At 53.1% G+C, this 14,440-nt stretch overlaps 1 protein-coding gene across 1 annotated transcript; it reads left to right on the top strand.

The window, feature by feature from the left end:
• Positions 1 to 5,874: 5,874 nt before the first annotated feature.
• Positions 5,875 to 13,568, top strand: RAB39B (RAB39B, member RAS oncogene family). The gene is made up of 2 exons (XM_063416867.1): positions 5,875 to 6,089; positions 10,157 to 13,568. The coding sequence occupies exons 1-2, from the start codon at positions 5,875 to 5,877 to the stop codon at positions 10,581 to 10,583; spliced, it is 642 nt and encodes a 213-aa protein (XP_063272937.1). The 3' UTR covers positions 10,584 to 13,568.
• Positions 13,569 to 14,440: the final 872 nt, after the last annotated feature.

The following is a 14,440-nucleotide window of genomic DNA, read 5'->3' as shown; positions in this document are numbered from 1 at the left end:
ACTTGGTGAGACTATTTTTGTATTCAGATTCCACTGAGGATTTTTTTGTTAATCTTTTGCTGGCTTGTTTATTTAAATTAAGCCCTGATTAACTTAAGAAGCTTTCTTTGGCATTTAATTGTTTATCAAAGTAAAAGATTACACTGCCAAACCCCACACACTTTAGTCATGCAGCTGATTCGGAGGCAGTAAAATTTGCTATGCTCTCTCTGTTTCACTCACTGCACAGAAAACACTTCATCAGAAAATGATTTAAGGTACACTTATTGCCAGTGTCCTGTGGAGGAGCAGAGGACCCTGTGGGTAGAAGGTTAATGCTCTGTTTGTATGTGGTTTATGATGCTGACATTTGTTGTCTGTGGATGCTGAACCCAACAGAGGCTCTGGCCTGCAAGTGTGTGCTGATGGCAACAAGAGTGGGGTTGTGACTGGTGAAAAAAAGGAGAAAAAACACATGGAAAGTTTTCTGACTGTATTTACTAGTTTGTTGTAGAATGGGTCAAGCAAAGCTACGTGAAAAGGTGAGACAGTGCTGCCAGTGACTGTGGTTTGTGTTTGAAACACAAGCAGGCAGATATTTGCTTTTTAAAATGTTGTAAAATCGTATTATGGTTGAACTTGTCTCTGGGCTGTGGTAATTCTGCCTCTGCTGTGGACCCAAACTAGCTAAACCAGCCCTGCTTCAGAGAGGAAGGAATCCTGTGCATGAAGGCATTCCTGTAGGTCAGCTTTCCTTTTTTCCAGGACTGCTGTCAGGGTTTAGTGAATTACTTGACATCCTGTATATTACACAATGGAAACTGTACAACACAGCAGAGCCACAGCCACCCCCTGCAGCACCTTAAAGACCCCCACAAGTAATCCTCAGTACGTGTGGCAGCTTGAGATGAAAAGGGGCTGAACAGAGTGACTGCAAGTGTGTTTTGCCTTTTCTCTACTACCCTGTGCAGCTGCTAAACTTGAGATGCTACCAGCAGGAACAGAAATCAGATTTCATGCATTTAACAGCCCATAATACCATTACAGGAGTTGTTAACAACCCAAAGCAGCTCTTGAGCTGTAAGCAAGCAGTCTGAACTCTGGACTCAGAGGGGAAGCCAGGGAGCTGTTTTCTGGCAATGTAAGTAGCTCAAACACCCACTTTATAGCAAGAAAAATCACAATAACCTCCTTCCCTTCCTTCCCCTCTCTCTCCCACTCACCATTACTAATTTATCCTGATTTTAATGGCTTCTATTTGCTCTAAGCAGATCCCGTTCCCTTCCTGAGAAGAACAGCTACAAGGACATAATATTCCCAGTGGAGGATCTGTGCTAGGATTCAGGCAGACTCAGGCAGATAAAATGATCTCTTGATGGGAGGCCCCCTTTTCAGCCAGCCCATGACCATTTTAGTGTGATCATAATCTGAAATAAGACACCAGGACCTGCATCTGGAGTGAGCCCTCCCGTGGTAAGGAGCTGCCCTTTGATTTATTGTCACAGGGAAGCATTTTGTAGATGTTTTATGTCTCTTCAAAAAGCCCAGATGACTTGTTTGTGTGTGCCCGCTGCTGGGGCTAGAGGCTGTGCCATGGGTGCTGAGTGGCACCAGAGGGTGGCTGTGCCACCTGCAGGGATGTGGGGACATCCTCTGGACACATCCACCCGAGTGGGTCACACTGTATGAGAGTTTAATGACCTTCCCTGTCCATCCTGGCTGCAAAGCAAACGCTAACACTGCCCTGGGGCACTGCTGCCGACCCAAGAGGATTCTCTGGTTATTTCTGAGGTTTCTCAGCATTTGTGTCTCTCTCACATTCTCCACGGCCGTGGGTCCTGGCTGGCTTTGCAGCTCTGTGTCTGTGCCTCGTTAATCTCCTGTGAGGAGGCAGAGCCCCCTGCTCAGGGGATGGGGCAGGTGAAGGTGTCTGAAGTCGAGCAGCTGCTCTGTGCTGGGCCCTTTGTTCCTCTGCAGCCAAGGGAGAGAGCAGTGGTAGTGGAGGACGGTTCTTCCCATCAAGCTGAGTGGGATAAATGGCTCTCAAGATGTTCCTGCCTCTCAGCTGGGTACAGAAGGAGCACCAAGAGCCATTTAGGTAATGGGTTCCCATATTGATGGGGGCCCATTAATGGAACAGCCAGCATCACTCAGCCAGGACTCTGTCAAGCCCGTGTCTGCTTTGCTGCTGTTGTTTTGATCCCAGTGTGACACTGGGGAACCAGTGGCAGCTCTGCAGGACGCCACCCCTGGAGCCCCAGCCAGCATGCCTGGGACAGCCTTGGTGGGCAGTGCTCACTCCCTTGTGCACCAGAGGCATTTTGCTGACAGGGGGTGTTTGGGGAGGGAGAACAAACAGGTTTCCTGGGGACACAGGCTGCCAGCCTGCCAGAGAACTCCTCCTCTCCAAAAGGCACTTTAGCCCAGCCAAAAGCCAAGGTGGGACAGCAGCTACACCATGTGCCTGCTGGCACTCAGCCCTGCCGGCTCTCCCCTCCTGCTCCTGCTGCTGGAGGCTGTAAGGCTGTCCCCTCATCACAAAGTCCTGAATTATGCTCCCAGTGCCTGCTGTCAGTTCCAGAGCACTGTGTGGTGCCCTTGACTTTACGCGTGTCTGCACCACCCTGACTAACTGTGGGCACGGTATAAATAATAAACACTAATTCGCCTTAATACCTTCCCTCTGTCCTGGGTTTTACAGCAGCACAGTCAGCCATAGGTCATGGGTGCCATCACATCCCTGTCAGCAGTGTAATCTGTCTCCGTGTCACATCTGGACAGGCCTAGTTTAGCAGCGATGTTTTTTAGAACTAGCCAATAAATTGTTTGCTCTGTGGTTGCCAGCCCTGCTCTCAGCACTGCCACCATCCTGGTGTGTGGCCCCTGACTGTTTTCAGTGACTGCTCTCTGTGCTGTTTGGCTGTGGAGGGGCTCAGGGCTCTGCTTGGTGCAGTTTATCTCTGCAGCAATGAGCAGATTGTGAGTGTGGCTGGGATATAATCCCTGCAAGGCCAGGGGTGCCAACGTGTGGCTGTGGGTGCTGCAGTTCACCAGAGGGTTGTGATCACTGCTGTGCCCAGGCTGGGGCACAGACACGGGCTGCCTCCCAGAGCTCCCGTGCAGCCAGGGATTGTGGCTGATTGATTGTTTTTTGTATCCTTGGAAACTGAAAGGGCATTAAAGTTGCATGGTGTGTGCAGTGCTGATGCACTCTGCTCCTTGTAGTGCAGCTCTGGGCTTGGAGATGGCTTCAGCCCCTGTGGGCTGTGAGGGGCACTGGTTTGAGAGAAAAGCTAAGCTACAGCTGAACACTAGACTGGTTGGAGGGAATTCTGTCTATTTAGAGGGAATCCAGGCCTCTGAGCAAGCTGGTCTAGTGGAAGGTGGCCCTGCACATGGCAGGGGTTTGGAACTGGGTGAGCTTTCATGTCCCTTCCAACCCAAACCATTCCACGATCCTGTGAAGTGCCTTTGTGGGGTGCAGTGCTGAGATCCGGGAGGGTGTCTGGCTCTGAGACACCCCTGACCACGGCTCAGGACCTCCTGTTTGATTTCTCAGAGCCCAAGAGGAGTTGCCTGCCTTCAGACCAGCCCAGCCCAGCCACAGGGACTGCTGGGGCCAGGCCTAAGGTGAGTTCCTGCCCCTTGGAGCATGCACAGCAATCACCTGAGCCCAGGTATCTGCTGAGGGGTTCATCATCTGGCACTGAAAGGGAGTGGATATAATCCCTCTGGACAGAGACTACAGAGAGCACAGGCTAGCAACGGAGTTGTTCTCCAGCTTTTGCCTCATTTTGTCTCAGCTTTTATGCCGCAAAAGAAATTTAAATAAGAAATCCTTGCTTCAGTGGCTGATTTGTCCACTGCCTGGAGCTGTCCTGGAGGTGCTGCTGGTGGGTGACTCTGACCTGCTCGAGCACCTGTGGGAGAAAGGAAAGTGCGTGCAGGAGAGAAAAAACAGAGAAGAGAAACCACAGTAGGCTGTGGGCTTCAACTAATGGGCATGGAGTACTCAGAAATCATTCAGTAAAGTGCACCAGATCCCCACAAAGCCTCGCTGGCAATGAGTCACTGGATAATGTACCACTAACTTGGATTTATAGGCTTAATATTTTTCTGTTGCACTGTTGCTGTTGCTGTGTAGATTGCTTCATCAATTTTCTTTCCTGTCCTGAGGTATGTTAAAGTAGGATCTTTTGGGGTTGTTATTTTTTAATAAATAGATTATATTTCAAAGAGTATTGAAAAAGTTCCTTGCCATTTATTCCTCAAGACTTGAAATGGTCTCTCTAATGTCCTAGTCCAATTTACAAGGTGGGTAACTGTCTCATGCCTGTACAGATGTCCTTTTTCTGAGGACCTAATGAATGTAATAGCCACTCTCAATGCATTTATTTCAATAGTGGTCATGAAGGAGGAGCTCTTAATGAAACCATCCTTATTTAAAAAAACCCAACGTATTCATAAATTTTTTAAAAGTGTCAATATTCCTCCTTTCTGTGTCTGACTGAATACAGACATTTTACTCACTTTTTTTTAATAATATACATGTCAATTTTCCCTCCCTGAGGGAAGGGAAAGCTCTGCTCTGTCAGAGTTTTAAAAGTAGGTGCTCAAACTCGGCCATGTCCCAGGGAGCCAGGGGACAATTGCTGGGTATTTAACGTCTGTAATTCCTAATTTTTGACACCATACACACATCATATATATATATATACACTATATATATTTATACAGACACACACGTGCGTGTGTCAGCATGGTATTTGTTTGGTTTCGTGAGTACAATGCCTGTTACCATTGTCTCTCTCCAGGTGCGGTGCAGGTCACCCTGGGGCGGTGCAGAAGTGCCAGGAGCACTTGGCTCCTCCGCTGGATTTCAATGGGAACGAAGCCCCCGGTGCAGCAGTGAGGAGCTGACTCTCTCCAGAAACGAGTCTCGGGTTTAAAACCCAGAAAGGTGCTGCGTACCCTGCTCGACCTCCCCTTCCCCCGGCGAAGCGCTGAGCGAGGTGAGCTGTCCCCGGCCATGGGCTCGGCACGGCTCCCCCCGTTCCCGGGCAGGGGATCCCTTCTCCCCGGGATGGCTCCGGCCGCGGTGCCCGGCCCGGCCCGCGCGGTCCCGCCCCGCCCCGCCCCGCCCGGCTCCCGCACCGCGGGGCTGGCGGCTCCTCCCGGCAGTGCGGTACCGCGCGGCCGCCATTGCATCCCCGGCACCGCGCCGGCCGCGCCCGCCCCCGCGCCTCCGAGCCCGCATCCCGCACCCCTGAGCCCGCACCCGCATCTGCGCCCCGCATCCCTCACCCCGCATCCCGCACCTCGCATCCCTGAGCCCGCATCCTCCATCCCTGAGCCCGCATCCTCCATCCCTCACCTCGCATCCTCCATCCCTCACCCCGCATCCTCCATCCCTCACCTCGCATTCTCCACCCCGCATCCCTCACCCCGCATCCTGCATCTGCGCCCCGCATCCCTCACCCCGCATCCCGCACCTCGCATCCCCGAGCCCGCATCCTCCATCCCTCACCCCGCATCCTCCATCCCTCACCCCGCATCCTCCATCCCTCACCCCGCATCCTGCATCTGCGCCCCTCATCCCTCACCCCGCATCTCCCGAACCTCACCCTCCATCCCTCACCCCCCGTCCCTCACCCCGGCTCCGACTCGCGGCCGGGCTCCAGCACCGGTCCGGCGGCCCCGGGCCCTCTCTGGCGGCGGCCCCGGGCCGGCCCCGCGGTGTGCGCAGCGCCGGGGCGGCGGGAGCGCGGCGGGATGCGGCGGGGGTGACGGGCAGCGCGCAGGGCCGGCGCCGCCCGCCATGGGCCCCGCCTGAGGGGCCCGGGCCGGGCATGGGCGGCGCGGCGGCGGGCGGGCGCTGAGGGCCGCGGCGGCAGCATGGAGGCCATCTGGCTCTACCAGTTCCGCCTCATCGTCATCGGCGACTCCACCGTGGGCAAGTCCTGCCTCATCCGCCGCTTCACCGAGGGCCGCTTCGCCCAGATCTCCGACCCCACCGTGGGCGTGGATTTCTTCTCCAGGCTGGTGGAGATCGAGCCTGGCAAGAGGATCAAGCTGCAGATCTGGGACACGGCCGGGCAGGAGCGGTTCCGGTGAGAGCTGCGGCGCGGGGCCGGGGGCTGCGGGCTGGGGGAGGCGTGTGGAGATGAGACAAAGAGGAGGCAAACTGGCACCTCGTGTGCTCCCGCCATCCCTGCGAATGGGCGCACGCAGGTGTGCGGGGTGTGCAGGTGTGCGGGGTGTGCAGGTGTGGGTGTGCAGGTGTGCGGGGTGTGCAGGTGTGGATGTGCAGGTGTGGGTGTGCAGGTGTGGATGTGCAGGTGTGGGTGTGCAGGTGTGCGGGGTGTGCAGGTGTGGATGTGCAGGTGTGGATGTGCAGGTGTGCGGGGTGTGCAGGTGTGCGGGGTGTGCAGGTGTGGATGTGCAGGTGTGCGGGGTGTGCAGGTGTGCGGGGTGTGCAGGTGTGGATGTGCAGGTGTGGGTGTGCAGGGTGCGAGGCCCGAGGCAGCGCCGGGTGCGCTTCCCCAGCCTGGAGCTGTCCGTGCCTCAGCGGATGCAGCTGGCAGGGAAAGCGTCCCCGCCGTGCGGAGGCAGGGACCAGGATGTTCCAGAGCCCGGCGCTGAGGCTGAGGCTCGTGAAATGCGGTGGAATATCTGTTCTGGTGCTCTGCTGCGACAGCAGCGCTCGGCTCTCCGGAGGACAGGGAAAGGTCGGGACAATCCTTGGCTGTGGCTGTGCAGGGATGACAGGTGCTTTCTGGAGAGTGCCGCATGGGCACCGGCAATTTGGGAGCTTAAGCAGCAGTAACCAAGTCACGATGAAGTGGAATAAAGGCAGCATGTGGGACCGTGCCAAGTTTCCCACAGCACCGTGTGGGAAAAGCAGCAGCCCGGGTTGGAGCAGGCTCGGCCCCAGCCAAAGAGGGGCTCAGACCTGCTGCTCTCGTTTCGCAGGGGTGTGAGGGGACCCGCAGCTCCTCTCCTCCTGTTTGCATGCATTTTTCACGTGCCTTTAACCCTCATCGGCTCTTCCATCCTGCTCCCTCTGGGATCACTTCCTGTGTTCCGCATCTCTGTGCAGCACCACGGAGCTTCTCCTTCTGTGCTGTAATGACGAGGAATGTTTTGGTTTCATTCAGTAGATGAGAACTCACCTGCCCCCACCCCTCTCACCACCTTCCCCCACATCTGTGGCACTGGGGTCTGGCCCAGGATGTGCAGTGGCTGCTCCTCATCCTCTGACAGGTTTTTCCTCTGCTGCCTCGCAGCCTTGCAGGCAGGGAGCTGCCGCTTTATTCTGCCGAGAGAGGAGGTGCTTTAGCTGGCAGTTGCATCAGCTTCCAGCTTTGGAGCTGTAGGAAACACACCTGAGTGCCTTCCCCTGTCCCTGCCGTTGCTGTGAGGAGCAGGAGCTGTCGGATGCTCCAATTTCCTTTCTGTCACACGTGAGGAAGCTGAGGGGGCCCGGGGGCTGCTGCCCTCGGTGCTGGGGCTGACCCTGGGGTCTGTCACACGATCAGCAGGTGACCTTCAGCACAAGGGCAGCTGCACTGCTGCGGTGGGCAGCAGCAGCAAAGGCACGAGCAGTGCAAGGGGCAGGAATGCTCAGTGACATTAAAAAAAACCCCATTGTGCAACTTTGAAATGCCCTTGCCAAGGGGCAGACTTGAATTCCCAATGGGAAGAGCTGGAGCAAACCCAGGGGCCTTTAGGGTGCACTCAGAAATGTGGAAAAAAAAGGTAAAATCTGGTTTGTGTTTATCCTTTTCAAACCACTCTCTGTGACAAATTGTGCCCCATGAAGGTAACTCTTGGGTTCCTCCTACAAGGTAGGTTTCTTGGCTAGAAACAAGAATTAGCTGTTACTGGAATAAGCCAAAGCCCCTTGGACTTGTCATAGGCAAGAGGCACAATGGAGCAGGTGCTCTCCAGAAACCTGAAACTATTTTTGTCATTTGTCAAGCACAGGGAATTTCGTAAGAGGGAAACCTGGAAGAATGAGCCCCCCTTTTTCAGATTTGAGCATTTCCAGTCTGCTTTACATAGTTTACGGCTGCCCCACGAGGACAAAACCACGGTAGTTATTTTGAAAACACCTTGCTGTTCTCCTCAGCAGCTGTGTTACAATTTTGCTCTTCCTGACCCCCTGACGTGAGCTCTTTCACTCTCCATAAATTAGTAGCGATTTCTGTGCAGTCAAGGCTTGAATTACAGTTAAATTCTGCCAGCCCAGCCCCAAACCGCGCTGCCTGGGGCAGTGTTGAGGCCGCTTTAGAGCTGTAGAGGAGCAGGGTCCGATTCTTCCCGGCTCTGGCAGGTTTTGCCCATCCCTCGTTGCTCAGAGACTGCTGTTTCTTGTCTGAAACGTGACGTTGTGTAATGCCAGCAAAAGCAAGAGCCTGTGCAGCCCTGGCTGCCTGGAGCTGTGTCCCACCACCTCCAGAAGAGCTGTTTCCTTCCAGCCAGCCGCTCTGCCTTGGCTGAGAGGGAGATGAACAAACAGGCACAGGCCCTGTGGGCGCAGTGTCCCCACCGCGGGCTCAGGGCAGGGGACACTTCCCGGACAGAGGCAGTGCCTGGATGTTAAAACTTGGCCAAAGTAGGGGCAAGTGCCTGTAGTGCTCTGCAGCAGCGTGAGTGTGGCAGGAGGAGGGAAAGGTGCAAATCTCAGAAGGGAGTTGGGGAGGCAGCATGAAGGCAATGTGCTTTGCCTCCTGCAGATGGTGAGGAGAACAGTTGTGGAAAAGGCTTTAAGGAGGGGCCCTGAGACCTTCACCTGATTTTACCTTGAAGCAGCGTTCAGCTTAGATCCCATCACGTCTTTCAGACGTACCTGGGGCGTTGTTGTTGCTGGCAGCAGGAGCCAGGGCTGGTGGCACGGAACACAAGGGAGAAGCAGGAATGTCTGTGACACTGGGGGTGAAGTCAAAGTGCCAATATCTGTATGCAGCTGGCCAGATAGCAAAAGGCAGATCTAATTCCCTCAGTGCCAAATGTGCAGAGTGACTGTGGTCCCTAAACCAAACAGTTGGAGAGGGGAAATTATTCAAACACAGCCAAATATGTTTTTTCCTCTGCTTCCTGCTTTCTTCAGTTTTATCTGTGAATTTTCACCCATCACCGTGTGTTTAGTGACAAAACAATTATTGAAAACTCTAGTTCATCCTTTCTTGAGGCAATTTTGACCAGACAGCACCTGACAACAGTCTTGCACAGCCAAAAAAAGACTTGTCCTAAGGTAAAATGCAGCAGTGCTTATATTACTCCAGCAAGGAAAGTTCAGGCCTGAATGTGAATTCCTCCAGGGGCTGAAATCGATCATTGCTTCTGGATTTAGAGCGAATCCATGACTTGCAGAAACACCACTGTTCCTCAGCTGCTTGGTTGTCCCTTGTGTGGCAGCCACTGAACTGTGGCTCTGCTCAGCCTCGTGGCCTCAGCTCTGCTCCATCACCCCGTGTTTGCTCATCCCCTGAGCTGCTTCTGGCTGCCGTGGGCTGGCCTGGCTCCCAAGAGCTGTGGGAGATGGGCTCCATTTCCCAGCCTGCTTTCTGGGGTCTTTAGTGCTGTCAGTATTTGGGAGGAACATGACCGGTGTTAGTGCAGATTCTCCTTGGAAGCTCTTGTACCATTTTGAGGTCAGGCAGGCTGCTCCTGTCAGTGCCACGAACAGTGACAGTGTCCTGTCACTGCAATGTCACTTTAATCCAGTGGTGTAGTGGAAGAAGCTGTAGGGATGGGTGGATGTCCCTGTCCCTGGGAGCTGCATCCCCATGGCCAACCTTCCAGGACCTCTCCTGTTGGAGAGCAGCTGTTTGGTTTCAATTGAATCTTTGATTTGTCACCAGTGGGTTGGATGAGGTGTCCAGAGAACTGACATGGTGGGGATGGGACTCAACAGCCAGGGGCATGCAGGAATCCATGAGAAAAAACTGGTGGTGGGGATTTGGAAGAGAGCTATAGTAAATCAGTGGGGCAGCTCGAAGCGTGAAATCTTTAAGCCAAAATAAATTTTCCTTTTAAGAGCACAAGCTGGAAGTCCTAAGGCATTTCCTGCATGGCTTTCTCTTGCCCTGTATTCTGCAGGGTGGTGGTAATGCTGCTTTCTTAAAGGACACACAGCTGTAACTTAACTCTGCTGCGGCTCCTTGGCTTGCAGGTCCATCACCAGAGCCTACTACAGGAACTCGGTGGGAGGGCTCCTCCTGTTTGACATTACAAACCGCAGGTCCTTCCAGAACGTGCACGAGTGGCTGGAGGAGACCAAGGTGCACGTGCAGCCCTACCAGATCGTGTTCGTGCTGGTGGGCCACAAGTGTGACCTGGACACGCAGCGCCAGGTGACGCGGCACGAGGCCGAGAAGCTGGCGGCCGCCTACGGCATGCGCTACATCGAGACCTCGGCGCGCGACGCCATCAACGTGGAGAAGGCCTTCACCGACCTCACCCGGGACATCTACGAGCTGGTGAAGCGCGGGGACATTTCCATCCAGGAGGGATGGGAAGGGGTAAAGAGCGGGTTCGTCCCGAACGTGGTGCACTCCTCAGAGGAGGTGGTGAAATCAGATAGGCGGTGCTTGTGCTGAGCTCCCCTAGGGAGGCGCGTGGTGATGAACTCTACTAACCAAACGTACTTTACTCAGTGAACTCGGTGTGACGGGAGGGAGAGCGGCGCTCCCGTGGTGAACAGCCTCTCCCACGTTGTTTTGGACACCAGGACAGACCCTGGGAAGAAATGTTCTGTTCCAAATAACCTTTCAGAACCGGGGGTACAGACCTGAAGGAGAGCGAGTGAGGGTGCATGTGGATGTTGTAAGGAGACAGGGAGCAGAAACGAGGGGCTGCACAACGCAGGAGGGAGTATACAGAGCTGAACGGGCTGCTGTACGCAGGGTACTGTACATGTTCTCTTTAGGTAAACCCACAGCTCCCTGCTGGCTTTTGGAGCCACAGGGTGGATACTCGGTCGCACGACAAACAGGCAGACAGAAAGCAGGAGGGCATCTTGGTCTGTGCCAGCTGTTTCTTTCCAGGAAGGTCTAAAGGCAGCACAGATACCATTTCCTCGTAAGGTCAGTTCCACAGGAGAAGTTTACTGACATGGTGTGCACACTTCTGAGTTTTCTTTCTCATGTTCTTGAACCTAGTTCGATAGCAAAGCATATTTTGTGGGATTTAAAGAGGAAAACAGTAGTTATTTGATTAGTAATTAATATTTAAATTATTCCTCCCTTAACAGTGTCTTTCTTGCTGTGCTGAACCATGACTCTAAGTGGCAACTCTTGCTGCAGTAGGCATTATTCAATGCAGTTTTTACTCATTTACTGCCTGGGTGAGTACCTTGAAAGTCCCCCAAGTTCAGGGCTTTCCAGTGAAGTGATCAAGGGCATAAAGAGAGAACCATGTCCTCAGGTGTGATGTCTTAAAGCTGGGGTGCTGCAGCCAGGTGGGACACCCCATTTCTGTCTCAGTAACAGCACTGATGGCCTCACCAGCCAGGGCACAAGGAGGGAGGGAAAAAAGAAACCCAACCAAATGAAAAACTTGAAAAGCTTAACTCAGGTGCATCAGACGTCCTAAAAAGTGAGATTTGCTGTTAAAGAAGTTAAATGGCATTGAAAGCAAGAGCTTCCCTTGGTACTTTCTGCTGTTAAAGTGTCATTTTCTGTCTCGGCCTCTGTGGAGAGAAGTGGCACTGGGAGGGTGGAACACACAGCAGGAGTGTCTGAGCAGGAGGAAAGGAAAGCCTCAAGACACACTCAAGAGTAAAATTTGTTTTCCTCCACGTTTTATGTGACAAAAGAGGACCCATCTCAGGTTGGCCGTGATGGGTGGCAGCCATGTCACAAAAGCTGTGTGGAAGTGGATGTTTTCTGGGAATGCCATTCACCACTTAAAGCTTTGCTTCTGCCAAATTTTAACCCAAGCTTTTGAAGTGCAGTGGGGTGACTGCAAATTAGGGAAGTTCAGCCTATTGAAAGTGAACAAACAAAACTGTAGTGACTCTTTTACTTGTGTTTGAAAGCTTTATACACCAAACTGCAGTGGGCAGGAGGGGGAATTAGGTAAAAGCCACAGGAAGCACCTAGTGTTTATTTTAGGCCTCTGAGTAGAGAAAAAGAAAATATTTGTTCCAGCTCTTTAATCTGCCCCATCTACAGAAATACAGGTCTTGATTGCTGTTGAGTTCAGACTGTTTCTCCTTCTGAACCCGTTCTCACAGTTTGCAGCAGCACAGGGGCAGGTCTGAATTAAGAAAAAAGCCCTGTGGTTTCCGTATTGAAGCTGTAAAAAAACCCCAAACCTGCAGCAAACCCAGCCCAACAACCTGAACCCTGAACACTTTTGTTTTTGGTGTTCTAGGAACAATTTCAGTCTGCACCTGCTGGGAGGGCACAGGGAGCCAGGACAGGGGTGGCAGGGGCCTGGCACTTCTTGGTGAGTTTGTCCCTGCTTGAACAGGCTGTGGAAGTGTCCAACACCTCTGCCAGAGGCCAGGGAATGCCAGGCACTTGTGGCTGAGCGCCCTGAAGATAAAAAAAAGAGAGAAAGGTATGCCTTTTCCAAAATCTGTTTGTGGGTGAGCACAGGTGGGTGCAGGGAGCCCCCAGGGCAGGTTTGATCAGAGCATTTCACACAGGGACCAAAGGGTCACCTGCTGTTCCCTGGATGGAAACTGCAGCTTTTGGAGCCCAGGGGGGTGTGGGGGTGTCTGGCTGAGGACAGCAGCAGCCCCAGGGGGACGTGAGGGGCACTGAGGAGTTGGATCAGACATTTTAGCAATAGTCAAATTCTGTAATTCCCTGTGTGAGAGCCTGGCCAGAGAGGAACGATCACTTCTCATGAGACAAACAATATTTTATTTAATGGGTTTTGGACATTCCCCTTTACTGCTCCCAGGGAGAAATTCCAGAGTGAATCTTCAATTTAAATATAGAAGTGTTGTAATTCTAAAGAGGAACAATACAGAAGAAAATGTACACGGTCTTAACTACTTAGAGTTAATAAATTGTTATATTAAATGATAGAGAAATCATTACCTACATCTTTTTCTAATTCCTTGCATTTTCTAGACAGCTTATTAAAATATAGGAAATGTAGATTCATCTGTACAAAATTTGGAATGTTTTTTCTAAGATGAAGAACTTATTGGATATGCTAAGAATTCTTTTCTAACAACTGGTTTTAATGCTTTGACTTAGAGGGACTTTGAGAAATCAGAAGGTGATACCTCTCACAGGCTAAAGGTCAGGAGCTCTTATACTCTAGGACAAAAAGAGAAAAAAAAAAAGCAAAACCTAACTTTCTGTGGTGTGTACCACATGTTAAAAACAATCTGCATGTTAGACTGAACCTGCTCAGAACCTCCAGAATACAAGCGTACTTTACACTGTCCTCGCTTTGTTATGCACTGTAACGAAATGTGAAAATAATGCTGTATTTAGCTGTCTGTACGTGACTGAAAATATGCTTGTATTTAGCAAAATGGTTACTACGTGATAATGTGAAATTCAAAACTTGTAAAGAAACTTTGGTGGGTTTTTTTTTTTCCTTTTCCCCCTGTCAGTTCTCTCTGAGTGCGTTCCCTGCTCCCTGTCCCTGCTCCAGAGACCATTCCCAGGCACTGGACACCCTTCCCTGCAGGACCTGTCCCATCCTGCAGGACCTGTCCCACCCTGCAGGACCTGTCCCACCCTGCAGGACCTGCCCCATCCTGCAGGACCTGTCCCATCCTTCAGGACCTGTCCCATCCTGCAGGGCCTGTCCCACCCTGCAGGACCTGTCCCACCCTGCAGGACCTGTCCCATCCTTCAGGACCTGCCCCATCCTTCAGGACCTGTCCCATCCTTCAGGACCTGTCCCACCCTGCAGGACCTGTCCCATCCTGCAGAGCCTGTCCCACCCTGCAGGACCTGTCCCACCCTGCAGGACCTGTCCCACCCTGCAGGGCCTGTCCCACCCTGCAGGACCTGTCCCATCCTTCAGGACCTGCCCCATCCTTCAGGACCTGTCCCACCCTGCAGGACCTGTCCCACCCTGCAGGACCTGTCCCACCCTGCAGGACCTGCCCCATCCTTCAGGACCTGCCCCATCCTTCAGGACCTGTCCCACCCTGCAGGACCTGTCCCATCCTGCAGAACCTGTCCCATCCTGCAGGACCTGTCCCACCCTGCAGGACCTGTCCCACCCTGCAGGACCTGTCCCACCCTGCAGGACCTGTCCCACCCTGCAGGACCTGTCCCACCCTGCAGGGCCTGTCCCACCCTGCAGGACCTGTCCCATCCTTCAGGACCTGTCCCATCCTTCAGGACCTGTCCCACCCTGCAGGACCTGTCCCACCCTGCAGGACCTGCCCCATCCTTCAGGACCTGCCCCATCCTTCAGGACCTGTCCCACCCTGCAGGACCTGTCCCATCCTGCAGAACCTGTCCCATCCTGCAGG

Source organism: Prinia subflava, chromosome 20 (assembly GCF_021018805.1).
Source record: "Prinia subflava isolate CZ2003 ecotype Zambia chromosome 20, Cam_Psub_1.2, whole genome shotgun sequence".
Classification (NCBI taxonomy): Eukaryota; Metazoa; Chordata; class Aves; order Passeriformes; family Cisticolidae; genus Prinia; species Prinia subflava.
Note: the sequence above shows the minus strand (reverse complement) of the source record. Positions and strands in the feature narration are given on the sequence as shown.

Bases quoted from the DNA above. Each gene is read 5' to 3' on its own strand.
- RAB39B (XM_063416867.1), top strand. From the start codon at position 5,875: ATGGAGGCCATCTGGCTCTACCAGTTCCGCCTCATCGTCATCGGCGAC. The intron at 6,090-10,156 runs GTGAGAGCTGCG...CTTGGCTTGCAG, and splicing joins GCCGGGCAGGAGCGGTTCCG to GTCCATCACCAGAGCCTACT.